General features: G+C 31.7%; 1 protein-coding gene across 5 annotated transcripts; it reads left to right on the top strand.

Annotated features, from left to right (window-relative positions):
• Positions 1-951: 951 nt before the first annotated feature.
• GDPD4 (PLC-like phosphodiesterases superfamily protein) lies at positions 952-15,314 on the top strand. 5 transcript variants are annotated; one of them, XM_022862441.2, is made up of 9 exons: positions 952-1,317; positions 3,450-3,536; positions 3,957-4,054; positions 4,519-4,579; positions 8,154-8,222; positions 8,331-8,423; positions 12,982-13,071; positions 14,719-14,846; positions 14,912-15,314. In XM_022862441.2, exons 1-9 carry the CDS (start codon positions 1,141-1,143, stop codon positions 14,922-14,924), a joined length of 816 nt encoding a protein of 271 aa, XP_022718176.2. In that variant the 5' UTR covers positions 952-1,140; the 3' UTR covers positions 14,925-15,314. The 5 variants fall into 5 exon arrangements, with proteins under 5 accessions (XP_022718176.2, XP_022718175.2, XP_089619597.1 ...); XM_022862440.2 differs by having other exon boundaries at positions 14,961-15,314; XM_089763471.1 differs by lacking the exon at positions 952-1,317 and adding an exon at positions 2,388-2,630 and having other exon boundaries at positions 14,961-15,314.
• Positions 15,315-17,148: the final 1,834 nt, after the last annotated feature.

Here is a 17,148-nt window from a genome sequence, read left to right on the forward strand (position 1 = left end):
TAAAAATATTCATTAAATATTAAAAAAGTAAGTAAAAAAAAAGGTAAAATAGAAAAATAGAAAAAGTATTTATTAAATGTTAAAAAATATGTAAAAAATACAAAAAATAAGAAAAAAGAAAAAACAAAAGATTGACATGTGCACATTAGATAGGTAGATACGTAGATGAGAAATAAATTAGGAGGACAAATTTGTTATTTTGAGTCTTCCATTTTTTTTCTTTCTTGATACTGTAGCTTATATGGAATGGATTCATACGGTGTCAATAATTAATACTATATTTGGATACATATAAATGAAGGAAAAAAAATTATAAAAAAAAAGAAAGTAAATGAAAGTATTTAAAAAAAAAAATGGTATATATATTCATTGTTTAGATAATTAAAATTAATAAAAAAATAATTTTTAATGATCATTATTTGAATAAATAGTGAAAAGAAAAAAATAATTTGTTACAATTTTTTTTAATTATAACATTTTTTTTATAAAATAACATATAATATATAAATATATTTTTATATTAACTAACTTATATAAATAAATATTTTTAAATAAAATTAAGCATATTTAATACGATAAATTGTATTAATTAGTTATTAATTTATTTTTAATTTTATATTTAATTTAATATTTTAATTTATTTTGACAATAATTTAATTTATTTTGTTGTTAAAACTTAAAAAATAAAAAAATATTTATAAATTGTGATATTATATAAACTACTCATAAAAATTATTTTTATAAAAAATATTAATTATATAATCAAATCTAATATCATAATAAAAATATAGATATAATAATTTTTTTATAAAAATAAAATTTTTTCACTTTTTCTCAAATTAAAATATTAAAAAAATAAAAATTATAAGAGAAACTAAAAATATTGAACTTTTACCCTTTTTTTTTTAATTAAAAGTTTATAAAAAAACTGTTTTTCTATTTTCGTTACTTGTCTTTATTTTCTTTTCGTTTGCTTCCCCTCCCCTCGATCCAAACGTAGTGTGAGGTTCCATTGTTTTGGGAGGTGTATGCCTTGTACAACTGTATAGTTGGCGTTGGGGGAAGTTGGTTACAGCCACAGCCCACAGCGTAAGTAGGTGTACGCATTTTTCGTGTTTGGTGAGTGACCAAGTAATAAAAATGTATGGTAAAGGAAGAAGGCAACAGTTGCAAGGGCGCAGCAATGGAGCCTCTCTCTTTAGATTTTCTTCTTCTTTTTCTTTCTATAAAAGGCTTCGTTTCATCCTTGTTCTTCTTGCTTTAGTCGCCCTTTTGCCTCCCGTTTTCTTCCACTTCAGGCTCCGCCGTTTCCATCAGGTAACATCCCAATCCCAATCTCATGTTTACCTGAATTCAATGATTTCTATTTTCAATCAAACTTTGTCATAACTAGGAGTTTTTTTTTTAATTGATGGGCATAAACTTTATTTTTTTGTATATTATGCAGCTATAAATTCAAGATGTCATTAGTTACCAGCAATTATTTCCATGAAGACACTATCAATCCATTATCTTGATTTGATTTCTTTATATTTTGAAATTCCTTTTTAAATGACACTGACATTTAAAAGATAAAGGCTTTCTTGCGTTTCTTGCATTATTTCATTTTTTTCACATGTGAAAACACCAGGAAATTTTGAAAAAATAATACTACTCGAATTAATTATAAAGCTCTGTCTTTTAAATAAAGGATTACAAATGGTTTCTTTATATTTGGGTGTTATTTACTGATAAAAGTGAAAAAAATCTGAAAATTGTATTTTTCTTGTTTATTAAAATGTAAATTTCTGTAAATAAAAAAAAAATCAATGTAAATTGTTAACTGCATCATATAGTAAGTCAATCCAAGAAATTTCTCCAAAGAACTTCTTGTAATATTTGCTTGTAGAAACCCAAACTTCTGCTGATACCCTCAAAACTTGGGGGGGTCAGGAATGGAAAACAAGTATTCATAGAATCGAAAAGTGAAAGTTCAATTATAGAATGTCTCTGGTTATGAAAATTTCAGAATATTTTCATGCTAATCTGCTTGATCTATGATTGTATAAAGCCAAATATTTGTGATTTTAAAAGTAAGCTGGTTCTGCCAAGCTCTGCCAATAAGTGGAACCATGTAATATTTGTTGATACAAATAGTCTTTGTCCCTAGTCAACTGTTGTTATCTACAACAGTTTTCGGCTCACTTTGCTTTGCCTTGTGTACTATCCATAATTATGTTCCCAGGACATGTAGTTAATTTCTTTTCTAACTCTTTTTCATGCTTTTATGACTTTATCTTATTAATGAATTGAATCATTGCTTGTGACAGAACCACCTGGAAATGTTTACCATGTTATATCTTTGATTTGATATTTATTAATCTACTCACTCTATGCTCTAAATAAAATATATCAACGCATAAATGTGTAATTGCTTCAGAAGCAAGGTCCATGTTCCATCTTCCTTTCATTTGGTCATGGTGAAGACCGTCATAGGTACTCTGGCTAGTTGGAGAGGAGTGTCTAGTAAACATAGGAACAATTTTGTTTGGACAATGGTGCCACTTTATTTACTTTGGTGTTTGTGGGGTGAGCGATATAGTAGAGCATTTAAAGGAGTGGAGTATTCTGTTCTTAACATGAAAGCCAAGGTTTAAGGAATTCTTTTTCTTGTTTTTGATTTACACTTTTCCTAACATATCTGTATTTTTTTTTCTCTCTTGACTTATTTGGTTTAGTAAAGTTGAGGGTTTATTTCTGCTTTTCCCTTTTAGTTTAAGCCTGCCTTGTTCTTTTGCTTCTTTGCACTTTTGTATACCTCCTGTCTAATTTAATTTGTTAGTTTTTCATCAACAAATGTAGAAGTTTCTCATTATAATCTGGAAATTCCCTAGAGTATAAAATTTCCTTGGTTTTCTCCTATTAAATTAGTGCACAATTAATCAAGTCTGGTTGTCAAATGGGTATACTTTTCTAGATGGCCATGATTTACCTAACAACTGTATTTCATCCTAAATCAAAACATGGCGGACTCAGATATAAATCAGAAGTTGATATGTATGCATGCATGTGTTTTTGCTAAATTTTCTTTAAGAGCATGACAAGGCAGTTTTCAAACGTTTTACTAGGGTCCACTTAAGTTTTTTTTTTTTTTTTTGGTACTTGATGTTACAAGGGATTGAACCCTAGTCACCGGAACTAAGATTCTACCAATCTACCTACAAATCACATGGCTGTTGCTTAGTCTACTTAAGTTGATGTTCACTATATGATGATTTTGTATAGATTGCTGAATGATTTAAATTACTTTTTGTAAATAGTAAAGCATATGGCTTCTGAATAATCTAAGTTTATTTTTTTAAATAATTAGGTCCATTTATTTTATACCTCTGTTAAGTGGGGTATTTATAACAGATATAGGTCCTCGCTTACTAGTACAGCTTGATTTATTTTTTACTTTTCTCTTGCAGATGCAATTAAGGAGGTGCGGTTGGCTGAACAATCCTCCTCTTGTGTGTGCTCATGGTGGTGACTCAACTAATGCCTTGCCAAACACAGTAGGCATCTCTTCCTTTCTGTAATTGCTTTTCCTGACTATTATGTGTGGCTTTCCAAAGACCACAACTGTCAGTTGTCAAACTTTGTTTGCTTATATATCTCATGGAGATATAATGGCATTATCCTCAACACCACCTGGTTTTAGGTTTCCTTCAGTTTCTTCCATCCAAGTTCTGATTTTGTGCCTCAAGCTTAAATTGGTCAAGGCCTGGCCAAGGCTAGATTACTTAAACCTAAGCTAAACCTTGGCCAAGGCTAGATTACTGAAAGTTAATCTTTACACTGCATGATGAACTGGTTATGTAGATTACAAAGACCTTGAATTGAGTATTCTTATTCACTAACCTTTGGGTCCCTTATTGTTATTGTTGGTTGATCTGTTTATCATCTGTTTTTTTTTTGTCTTTTACTTGACACAGATGTCTGCATATAATTTTGCTCTTCGTTCTCAAGTAGACTGCATTGAGATTGATGTCTCTCGCTCTTCGGATGGAGTTTTGTTTGCACTTCATGACAGGTATTTTCAGCCTATACTCATATAAGAATTTACCATCTTTTGTTTCATTAAGATGTTCTCTTTTGCACTTGTAAAAGATGTGGCTTTCTCATTACGGTTTCAGTAGTAATGTACTTTTTTAAAAAAAGTAGCTGTGGCCAGTTGAGTTGTTATTGGTTGTGTACTGTTGCATGTAATGTATGTGGAATTCCAAAATTTCTCGATGAATATGAATTATACAGAAATACATTCAATAATTAAATGCATGAAGTGTTCTGAAGTTTTGACATTTAAAATGATAAGCAACATCATTTACAAGGGTGGTATTAGGAGGCATAACATTATAGCCAAAGAATTGATGTTTAGCACTTGATAAAACTATTTTGTACTGATGTTGGAGAACAACTCTGGTCTTTTTCCTTTATCTGTATCACAAGCTTATGTTGCAGCTATTTGGAGACTTGATTTTTACATTACACAGGCAGGGATTTGCAGCGTATATCTGGTAACAGTACTTCTAAAGTTGGGGACTTACGATCAAACGAGGTGAGAATTTTGCTGAATGGACTTTTCTCTGGTTTCTTGAGTTCTAAGGTATCTATATTTACGTGCCTGACTTATGGGACTTACTCTATTATTCTTTATGTAAGTCATACATGTAGACACAGACACAAATATAAACCACACACAAAAAAAAAAAAAAAGATAATAATCTATGGAATTAAGAGATTTTTATTTCTATCTGATTTGACTTTTAAGTTTGATCTTGTTTTTTCTGGAATGCAGCTTTCCCATTACAATCAATGATATAAATTTAGGATGGTTTTTCCTTAAACAATATTGGATTGAACAAAAATGTGCTTTCCCTAAACTTGAGCCAGGAAACATGAATTCTTATGGAATTCATGATCACCAAACATTTTAGTCTGAGCTAGAAGAATCAATATAATCCTGTGAAAAACTCTATATCTGTAAATGATGTCCTAGTTGATAAGTTTATATTTTATTTTGGTTTGACATTAGAGGTCTCAAATATATACTTCTTATGATAGGAGATAGTATGGAAATTTGATATTTTTGGGAAGATATTGAATGTAGGAAGAGGTATTTTTATTTTTTATTTTGGTTTGACATTAGAGTGTCTCAAATATATACTTCTTATGATAGGAGACAGTGTGGAAATTTGATATTTTTGGGATGATATTGAATGTAGGAAGAGGCTTTAATACGTAGTTTGTTCTGTATTATTTCTTATTTCTGAAAATATAGATTTTACATTAGGAGCTTATTTATTTTGTCTCAATGGGGACAAACAGTACAGTACAGCAGTAGGAATAGGAGGAATATAACCTCTTTTTTTGTAGTTTTATTCTCTTTAGTTATGTGGCATAAATGAATATAGAATTTACTGATTATGAACAATAACTTATGGTTTAGGTCCAAACTTCAAAAATATGTGGTTGATATTTTCTTTTTTCCGATGAGAAGAGAAAAAGTGGACTACGGATTCTTTGCAAGGTGGTTTTGGTGGTTGCTTACTTTTCTGGGACAGCAGTATTGTCAAAATCTTAACTCGTGGATTATCCTTCTGATAGAAAGCATATCATAGTTGATCATTATTGTTTTTACTATAACAATGGTTACCTAGTGAACCATATTGTGGTTCATTGTCTATTTTCTTGAAAACTCTAGTCTTTATTATAGTTTGTCATTGGATTTCTTTTAATCCTGGAATGGCTATATGCTTCTATTTTTTTTGTGGGAGGGGATGGGGGGAAGCAGTGTTGGGGGTGGGGCAGGAGATTTAATTTTAAACTATCAGCAAGACTGCTGTGTTCTATCACAATGATTGTTTTTGTTTGTTAGGAGAAAAAGCATGGTTAAACTTTTTAATAGTTATCTTGACATCCATAAGTGAAGTTTTACCTTTACTCTCTATACCAGTGTCTGTTCGCATGTTTACATTTGCATACTTATAATTCAAATAGATTATCTAGTTATAAAAAAAAAATGTTAAATGGCCGACAAAATGAACTTGAAAGATTGTTCCCCTCATTTTCTCAACTTTTCCTTTCTTTTAAGCGATTCGGTTTTGTATTTCTTTGATTTATTTTGCAAACTTGCTTGCATGGTTCTTAGATTGTATATAAGCTGAGCTGCTACTTGTCTAGGGAATACTTGGCAATATTGGTTACCGTCTCATTGACCCCACATTCCTTACAGTTGTTAGAAATGGTGTAGCAGTTAGTAACGAGACACTAGGCTTGTCTTTTAAGAGCATGCATGCTTCTCACCACCTGCACACATTTTTTTTTTCTGCATCAGGGTTGTTTACCCCTTCTTTGCACTTTTAATATATTATTTATTTGTGCAAAATAGTTAAATGGTCTGTAATTCAAGCTTGACTAAGTGTGACCCTCCAAATTGGGCTCGATTTCATGACTGTTTGTTTAAACTTGCTGTATAAACTAACGTGCATGTTTCTTAAAGTGCAAAAGCATCGAGGAGCTAGCTGTCTGAGAAATACTAGAGATAATCTTTTTGAGCATATCATAGATATTGGCCCCTGTTGTTGTTTACTTATTATAATAATGATCTAGGAGTTAGTAAGCAGACCATTATCTATCATTTATGGGTGGTAAGTCCTTGTAACATAGGCCAAAAACTTTATCAATAGACCAACAAGAAAAGGTGACAGAAAAAAAAGACTTGATTTAGATCATTAATTTAGAAGTTGAATGGGGTTAGAAAGTTGTTTGGTGGGTCCGGTACCCCTTGATTGAAATATTTGTCCTGTAATGTTAATACATATCAGATGAAAGACAAATGTGTACTTAATTTTAAATGGTCAAGATAATTAGTCTACTAATAATAGCTATTCCGTTAATGGTGAACATTAAAGTTAAACCATTTTATTTGTCTTCAGTCTTATTGTTTTAATGATATAGTAATCCTTTCAAACCAAACTCTGTTTCTTTCTCTCACAACCCACCTTTTGTTCACAATATTACACTTTGCCATAAAATGCCAAACAAGAGATTATTGAAACGTCAATATCCTAATTGGCTTGAGTTTCTGGCAACTTCTTAAGACTTGGAGCCATAATGTTCTTGGCTATTGCTCAAAGCTTGTGTTCTCTTTTGGATGACATTTGAAAGGCTGAACCTCACCATGTGTTGATCCACCGACATGCATGTAATCTGGGTGACTTGCTGGCTATACCCAATGATTTTGAGACTATGGGTAAAGCTAAAGTGTTGAGAACGTTAAAGTGTACTGGTTCTTTGCAATTTTCAGATTGTTTAAATATGATAATTTTTGTTGTACTTTGCAAGAGGAAGACTTTGAATATGAACCCAAATCTCCTTTCCTAGTAAGATATTGAATCAAATCAAGAAAAAATAATTTCAGTAAATGGAGAAGTCATGGAAAATTAGTTTTGAACATTTAATTCAATCTGAACCATTTAATATGAAGTGGACATGTGTCTTTTAATATTTATTGAAAATTACTGGACAAACATTTCATGGTTTCTTGGGTTTCATTATAATGACAAGGTACCAATCCATTTTTTCTGGACCATTTGTCTTTGTTTGCCATTAAACTGCAACACATTAGTAGTGTATTATGGCACTTTACCACTAATAAGTAGCAGTTCGTGGCAGCTAATATGTTGAGAGTCTTGTTCATTCCTCACCAATTTGGGTAATTCAGTGATCCCTATTAATTTTTTTTTTGTTTTAAAGAAAAAAAAAAACCTACAATCAAGTTCTTCTAATTTTTGGCAAAATTTCTTTTCAAAACTCAATTTTGTGTGGTGTGCCAGAGTAAAGAGTAACGGTCAAGTTTGAGCTAAAATAGTGAACATTTATGGGACTCAATGTTTTGTTTTGAGCAATGATTTTTTTTCTTTAGTACATGTGAGTATGCATGATTTACTTTTGAAATTATAACATGTTAATCTCCAAAAGGAGGGAGATTCGTAAGGACCATTCTGAATTTGATTCTGTAGAAATTCATTCTGGTTTTATCACAAAACATCTGCTGCTCATATTCCCCCCATAGAGGGAAAGCTATATGTGAGTAAGCTTGATTGAGATTGTGGTATTTTGTGTTGTAGATAAAAGAACTAGATGCCTCTCATCAGTTTGGTGATTCAAAGATTCCTACAATTGAAGATGCTTTGAGGGTAAGTTCAGGATAGTGTTTCATCACACAGACTGTATTCTGTTATTGTTTGTTTCTTCTATCAAAAGGTGAATGATGAGTTTCTGATTTAGTTCATCTGGATTTTTAGTTGATATCAAGATCAGTTCGGCAGGTGATTCTAGATGCCAAGGTGGGGCCTCCATCTTATGAAAAGGGGCTTGCAAAGGATATTCTTTCCATCGTGAGTTTTTTTTGCCCTCTCTTCCTTTGTCTTCATTTCTTTTAGATTTTGATTTAGGAGAAGAAGAGAAGAGATTGTGGAAATCTAATCTTTATTATTACTTGATTAGTTGACTTTATCTATTTTAGTTAAGTCTTTTATTTTTAGAATAAGAAGTGATTTGGATAATTACACCAAATTCATTAGATAGTTTCCTATTATGTGTAGAGAGTAAATTACTCCTTTGATTAGTTGTTTTAATGCATGAAAATCTTGGGTTTTAAGGCTGAGAATATTCAGTCTTTAGCTTGTATATTTTCATGCAATTCTAGCATTGTAATAAGAAAAATATAGAAGAATAAAAGAGTTTTATTCTAGGGAAATCTTCATGGTATTAGAGCACGATTTGAACCTTTGAAAATTTTCACTTGGAGTCCAACATGGCCAGCGAAAAGGAGAGTTTGACATTGGAAGTTACCTTTAGCCTCGGAGCTAGCGTTTCTCAATCATTGCAGAACATTACCACTCCTATTCGAATAGGTTTTTTAGCACAAAAAGATAATTTTCTAAGTGTCTTGAGTGTAAAACTAGAGAAATCAAATTCATGGATTGTGGATTTAGGAGCTTCAGAGCATATGACTGGGGATGCATCTATATTTAGTAAATGCAACATGAAAACTTCACAATTCGAATTGCTAATGGGTCACTTTCAAAAGTAACTGGTATAGGTTTTATTATTTTTTCCAAAGAGATAACACTTGATTCTATTATATTTGTCTTAAATCTAAGTTGTAATCTACTATCTATAAGCAAACTTACAAGAGACCTTAAGAGTGTTACTAAATTTCTTTCAAATATGTGTGAATTTTAGGATTTGGATTTGAGGAAGATGATTGGCAATGCTAAGATGTGTGCAGGACTCTATATCCTAAGAGCTAATGATTCTGAAAGACAATATCAAAAGACCTCTTGCGTGGCTTCATTTTCCAGTAATAATAAAGATAGTAATATCATGTTATAGCACTATTGGTTAGGTCATCCAAATTTTTTATACCTCAAAAGGTTGTTTCGCTCATTATTCAATAAAAATCCTAACAACTTTTAGTGTGAAGTTTGCCAACTATCCAAACATACTCGTACTACATATCCTAATCAGCCTTATAAACCATCCCATCCTTTTTCAATGAGACGTAGTGACATTTGGGGTCCCTCCAGAGTATATAACATTACTAGCTCTAGATGGTTTGTCACATTTATTGATGATCACACCATGGTTACTTGAGTATTCCTTATGAAGGAAAAATCAGAAATGGGCCAGCTATTCCAAAACTTCAACAATATGATCCAAACTCAATTCAAAACCAAAATTCAAGTGTTTAGAACCAACAATGGGAGAGAATACTACAATTCAATGCTTGGATCATATCTAATGAAGCATGGTATAATTCATCAAAGCTCATATGTCGACACTCCTCAACAGAATGGCGTTGCTGAAAGAAAGAATCGATATTTGTTGGAAGTTGCAAGATCCTTCATGATGGTTGCCCATGTACGTAAGCATTTTTGGGGTGAGGCTGTTTTTACTGCTACATATCTTATAAACAGATTGCCTTATTGAGTCCTGAAGTTTCAAAGCCCTTGCCAATCCCTCTCATTTTCGATCTTCACCTTTGAATCTTCTTGTCTATTCTCATTAAAGTGTTTTGATGCACTGCATTTGTTCTTATTAGCCAACAAAACCAAAGCAAATTAGATCCCAAATCCATCAAATTCATATTTCTCGGATACTTCCCGAATGAAAAAGGATACAAGTGTTACTCACCAGTAACAAAGAAATTCTACCATTCCATGAATGTTAACTTTTTTGAAAATCAACCTTACTTTCCCAAAACTGCCATTTAGGGGGAGAATCCAATCACATGGGAATATCAGCTTGGGGAAGATCCTATTACCGAACCGCCAAACGCTTATCAGATTCCCTTTCATGTCCAAAACATCAAACCGGATCCTCCAACTCCCTTGCAAGTCCAAAACATCCAACCAGATCCTCCAAGCCCGAAGTCCACATAAGGGAAAACAAACAAAGAATTGATTGTCTATTCAAGAAGACAAAAAACTCAGAACGATATAGGAGAATGTACACCTTCAAGGCAAAACCAAGAATTTGAATCGATTCTAGAGGTACTTGAAACCAACATAGGTAACACTCTCACTGAATTTGATTCAATTAAGTCTTTTGATGATCTTGATTAATTGATTGCTCTAAGAAAAGGTGTGAGATCATGTACTCAACACCTAATCTGTAATGTGGTTTTTTATTAAGGTTTATCACCCAGTTATCGAGCTTTTGTTACCACATTAAACAATATGCAGATTCCTAATAATATTAATGAAGCACTCATGCAACCAAAATGGAAGATGGCTGTTTTGGAAGAAATCAAGGCTCTAGAAAAGAACAAAACATGAGAGATTTCAGAACTACCCAAACGGAAAAATCCAGTTGGGTGCAAATGGATTTTTACTGTCAAGCACAATGCATATGGAAGTATTAACAGATTCAAAGCTTGCCTTGTTGCAAAAGGTTTTATTTAATCCTATGGTGTTGACTATGAGGAGACATTTGCTCCAGTTGCTAAACTTAATTCATTCGGGGTGTTATTATCATTAGCAGCAAATCTAGATTGGCCACTCCACTAACTAGATGTCAAAAATGCATTTCTTAATGGCGACCTAGAAGAAGAAATTTACATGGAAATCCCTCCAGGATTCAAAAACCAGGACAATTTTGGCAAGGTATGTAAGCTTCAAAAGTCTTTATATGGTCTCAAACAATCTCCACGTGCATGGTTTGATAGACTAACAAAAATGGTAAAAAAGTATGGTTTTTCACAATGCCAGGCCGATCACACCATGTTTGTCAAACATTCACCTGAAGGAAAAATAGCCATTCTTATTGCCTATGTGGATGACATTATTCTTACTGGAGACTATTTGGAAGAAATTAGCAACCTAAAGAATCTCCTAGCCAAAGAATTTGAAATCAAAGATTTGGGACACCTAAAATATTTTCTTGGCATGGAGGTAGCTTGCTCAAGGAATGGCATCTCTGTTTCACAGCGTAAGTATGTCCTAGACTTACTAAAGGAAATTGGAATGCTTGGATGCAAACCTGCTGACACCCCTATGTACACAATGAATAAGGTACGAATGGAAGAAGGAAGTCCACCAATAGATAAGGGCAGATATCAAAGACTTGTTGGGAAACTCATCTACCTCTCTCGTACAAGACCAGATATTGGTTTTTCAGTTAGCATGGTAAATAGATTCATGAACAACCCAATCGAGGAACACTTGAGGGTTGTGTATTGAATCTTACAGTACTTAATGAAAAGTGCTGGCAAAGGGTTATTTTTTAAGAAAATATCATGCTGAAATGTTGAAATTTACATTGATGTTGATTGGGCTGATTCGTTATTGACCAAAAATCAACTATTGGTTATTGTACCTATGTGTGGGGAAATTTGGTTACTTGGCAAAGCAAGAAGCCAAGATTGAAAGTAGCTGCCCAAAAAGCTCTTTCTTGGAGGCCAAGAAAGGAGCTCATGCTTCCTAGACCTAAATCTCAGATGAATTGTGAAATCTCATATCTCAATTACTAATAGTTAATTTTCAACATCAAAATATTAATTTTTAAAAGCTCAACTATTAAGAATACCATTGTCTTGAGATTTCTTGATTCAAATTTCTATTATAAACTGAAACAACATAGATAATTGTAGCTGAACCTATTTGAAAGGAAAAATACCAAATATAGCACTAATGCCCTAGTATTTTGGATAAGCAAATTACCAGTAATTAATTATGAAATAACCTAAATAATCTAAGATATTTTCAAATACAATTATGTTCATAAAGTATTTGATATTTAATCCCTCAAGTAGCTTCTTTTCATCGCACCTGCATCACATAGCATACTCTTTCATAAAGTATATGAAATCAGTGTTCTTCAGATTAGATTTCTTCCATTTGGATGCCTCGGCAACTAATACATCTTTTCTTTTTAGTGATTAAAACAAATTTATTCCAAAATATATAAAGCATACACTGCAAACATTGTCTGGGTGAACTGGCTTAGACATGTTTCAACTCTTCTAATTGTTTCCTTATAATTGTTGTCTTCTTGAGTTCTATTTCCATGCATGTTTATACCTGAACTAATATGTGACTAATTCATGCTTTGTTTGACATTCTTATAACATGTTTGTCAAAAACTGATTTCAACTTCTGATTTGAGATGCAAAAGTTATAAGGGCTTATAAGCTGCTCAGTGCCTTCATAAGTGAAGAGGTTTAAATCTGTCAGAAAGTTGGCTATGTGCAGAGAATAGTTAATTTGTGAAACTTGTGGCGGCTGACTTTGGGCTGCCTGACCAGCATAATGGGAGTTTTCATTGTGTTCTGTTGTTTGAATTTTGAATTGCTTACAGTAAAAGAAAAAAACTACTTAAAGTATTTTATCGAGCATATGTTTTCTAATTCTAAGCTATGCTTCTTAAAGTTTTCATTATAAAAATTTTCAGGTTGAGAAAATGCAGTGTAAGAATTGCCTGATTTGGGCTAAAAGTGACAGTTTAGCGAGGGACATAATCAAACTCTCATCAGATGTTATGGTAAGAAGCAATTTGACTGTTCTAAGCTCTTTTGGATTTTTTCTTTCAAAAGTACTATTGTGTTAAAAGGATAATTGTGCTGTCTATATGAATGACTATCTTATATTATTAGGGGAAGATTGTAATATATTAATTTTTTAGGGGTAAAATTTTCCTGTCTGGATGGATTTGCTAATTGTCACACGCTACATGACATGATATATTTGTGCTATAGAGGTGTCAAAAGCTGATTTTATCTGAATCTTCGAACTTGTTCAAAATCCAACTTACCAACTCTACTTCTTTTGAAAGTCAACAATTTGGACATGAATTTGATTGATATCTGCTGGCAAAATGTGAGAAAAGTTCACGTGAAGTAAAAGACTTGGACCTGCCCAACTTGTTCCCCATCTGGGTTGCTCAAAATGCTAGCTGTCTGAATTCAAAATGTTTCAAACCAAGAAAGGACCTGACAATCAAAATCCATAATGAACCGCACTGAATCTTACCTGATCATCATATTGCCATCTCTAATGCTAGCATGTCTCTCGTAACCTTTACTTTATGTGTACTTTTAGTTCTCTTGGTTTTTTCCCCTCCTGTATTACTCCTTTATCTGCCCCCCATTTAGTTCTGTAGCCTTTACATTATGCAAACCCTAAAAATAAGATTAATATCAAATTTTCAATTATGAGAGAAACAAAATGATTTTACCTTAGAAGCAACACAAATAAAAGAATCCTAATTTTCTAACAGCCTTATCATATTATAAATAAACGAATATATGGAATATCATTATGAAAGTCCCTATACGGTCTATTTTAAGTTTCATTCACCTATAAATCCCTTCATAGTGTGTAATCTTCTTGTTGTTGCTAGAAAACACTGGGTAGTCAATAGTACATTTGACCAAAATAGTCAATAATGCATATTTTATCTTAGTTTCATATTTTTAAGTAACAATCTTGGTATGATGGTTAAGTTCATTTGATATGTTCATAGGTCTTCTTTTGGGTCCACTAAATCAACAGGTTTTGATATTTGATCGAGTTTCTAAATTTTCTTCTAGCTTGTTTTGATGCTGGGGTTAGGTAGTCTTGGTCTGTTAGTCAATTGTTAGGACTGATATGGTTAAAGAATCACTGTGCAAACAACTTGAAAGTAATTTTCCTTTGTTGCCTCATTTTTTTTTTCCTCAAAAGAAAATTTAAAAAGAAAACAAAGAATATTTTGAAAATATGTATTTTCTATGAAATGCACAGAATTAAATTCTTTGTAAACTGTAATGTGTGTTTATGAATGTACATGCATGTTCAGGCATGCACACTTGTGTATGGAATTAAACTGATTTGAACATCTGTAAGATATGGAGCTAGACTCAACCTTTTTCTTCAGTTGAAAGGCCCATTTAAAGCCTATTGTAGTCCCTATTTGGTTGCTTTTGTGAAAATTATAGAATGTCTTGACTCTGTTCCTGGAGGATCTTATGTTTGGTTTTTATGAAATATTTATTCTGAATTGTAATTCTTGAACTTAATCTGTATGCTGCCTGGGTGCTTTTGCCTTAATGGTCTTCCATTTCAACTGAGGCTATGATGTGGGAGTTGTTGATATTTTGCTTCTGACAATTTTTATATGCATTTGATTGGTTGGTGGATGAACTCACAGGTAGGCTACATTGTAATGGTGGACCCGAGTACTGGGGCTAGAACCAACTTGTTGAGAATGAAAGGGGCCAGGGTGGTTGGTGTATACCATCCATTGATTGATGAAAGACTTGTTAAAGTTCTGCATGGGTATGAAACTCATTTTGAGTTGTGAATTGGATTGTTGGTGTAATTGATATGTATGCACTATGCAGGATGCAGTTGTGATTCATTTGCTTGACCTGCTACTGCTGGTTTCAACAGGAGAGGGAAGAAGGCATATGCATGGACAGTTGATGATGCTGATTCCATGATGAGGATGTTGCATGAGCGCGCAGACGCTATTGTTACTAGCAACCCCTCTTTACTGCAACGTATTATGCAGGATAAAAGAACACAATGTCTTGAAGAAGGTTTTTCTTTAACACGATAACTGTTCTTTTGTTTTTAGTATTTGATATACTCACTGTTTGGATCAAGATTTCAAAGAGAAATGTTGATAATGCTTGATTTGATTTTATTGATTTCAACTTAACTGTTTTGACGGTCTATATTATCTATAGATTTATTATTGACATGATATAGTTGAAGTTATATATGAATATAATTTGTGGTTGATCTATGTATGGACTTAAATCATGCCGTTCACCACCAAACTTGTAGCTTAAAGGTTTTGGGACCCAAGGATTAAGCTCATTATCATTTGTATTATTTTCTACCAAATGGACAAATTTTAATAAAATTTCAATTGGTGTGCTCTTTTATTTAGTTATTTATTTTATTTTATTTTATTTTACTTTGCTATAATTCTTTAATGGGAGATTTTTTTTTATTTGGATGTAATTAACAATTAAACTTTATTTAATTGAAAGTGGATAAAATAGCAAAAATCTTTTTGATAAAAATAAAAAAAAAAATGGCACAAGAGTGTTGAGGCTGAAGCTTTAGCTATTGAGGAAGGGGATGGGGTTAGCTGCTGAGAACTGATTCTGAGCCAGTGGTAAGGACATCAGCAGAAGTACATCCAATTGTGAAGGACATTGTTGCGAGCTGCACGAGTTTGATGAATTCAGATTTGTTAGAGATGCTAACAAACTCAGTTCAAAAGGGATACAAATCCCATCTTCCTTATTTTCCTGCTCCTCAATTTTTGTCATATTTTCCTATGTGTTTTCACATTTTTCTTTATGAAAATGAAAATTTTGTTTTTTTTTTTTATATAAATAAGTGATAAAAAAATTTAAAATTACAGTTTAATATGAATTTTCTTTTGGTCTTTCATACAGTTGATTTTAGAATTATAAAATATAAAATTTAGTTTGTTGTTGTTTCTTTATGTTTTTTCACAAATTTAATTCTATGTTGCTTATTGTTTATACTTGTTCTTTTTTATTTGCCAGTAGCTTGTACTTGTTCTTTTGTGAACTGATTCTTTAGCAAAATATGTAAAACTTGCCACAAATTGGTTGAGTTGATAAAATTTAAAATTTTTGTTTATAAAACATAAATTTGAATTTCATTGTCAACAAACAATACTCGATTTGTGAACATTTAAGAGAGAATAGAAAATTCTTAGTGACTTAAGTCTTGGTTTGAATTGTTATTTTATTTTTCAATGATAAAGGTTTAATTCGTAATAACCTCACTTATAGAGAAAGAAAAAAATTTAATTTATGTTAATTAATATATTAAATGAAATTTTTTTATAATTTTAATTAAATTTTCTACAACAAAAATATGTTAATTTTCAAATGTTAATTTAAAATTTTTTCTTTTTAAAGATTTATGTTAAAATAAATAATTAATAAATTTATATTTATATTTATATTTATATTAGTTAGGTAAAAATTTTAATATGTTAATTTTTATATCATACTATAAGTATCTTGTCGGGGGTATGAAATATGAAATAAGTTTTGCAAATTAAGCTGTGTAATTGTCATTAAACTGATTGAAGCTATTAAACATATAAAAAAATTGTCAAATACAAAAGTTAATTATGATGCATAAATCAAACATGATTCAAATGAATATGTTTGATTTTCATCATGAAGTAATTACAAAATAATAGTAGTCATCAGATTTTATAGGTATAAATAAAAGCTCATCATGAAGTTGTAATCAAATATCTTCATATGAGTATGTTCGATTAGCTTTATAATGATCTGTCAAAAGAACAAAATGTTTAATTAGCGGTGGAATATGATGAAAGAGTCTTTGATGCAGTTTGCAATCAGTTAGGCAGCATATTTTTGGTTCAACCATCTGTCAGTCATTTTTTCCTTGGTATTGTATAGAATTCAATTTTTTTTTTTTTTTTTTTTTTAAGGAGATTCTTTTGGGAAGAGCATTTGGACAATTTGTGTGTCATTGGGGATGGGGCAACTCTAGAGGTAAGGTATTAGTGGACATAACTTGCTTTTCCTTCGCTTGCACTTCTGATGAAGTTGAT

This window comes from Durio zibethinus, chromosome 7 (assembly GCF_047325235.1).
Source record: "Durio zibethinus cultivar Kanyao isolate XHJ-2024 chromosome 7, ASM4732523v1, whole genome shotgun sequence".
Taxonomy (NCBI): Eukaryota; Viridiplantae; Streptophyta; class Magnoliopsida; order Malvales; family Malvaceae; genus Durio; species Durio zibethinus.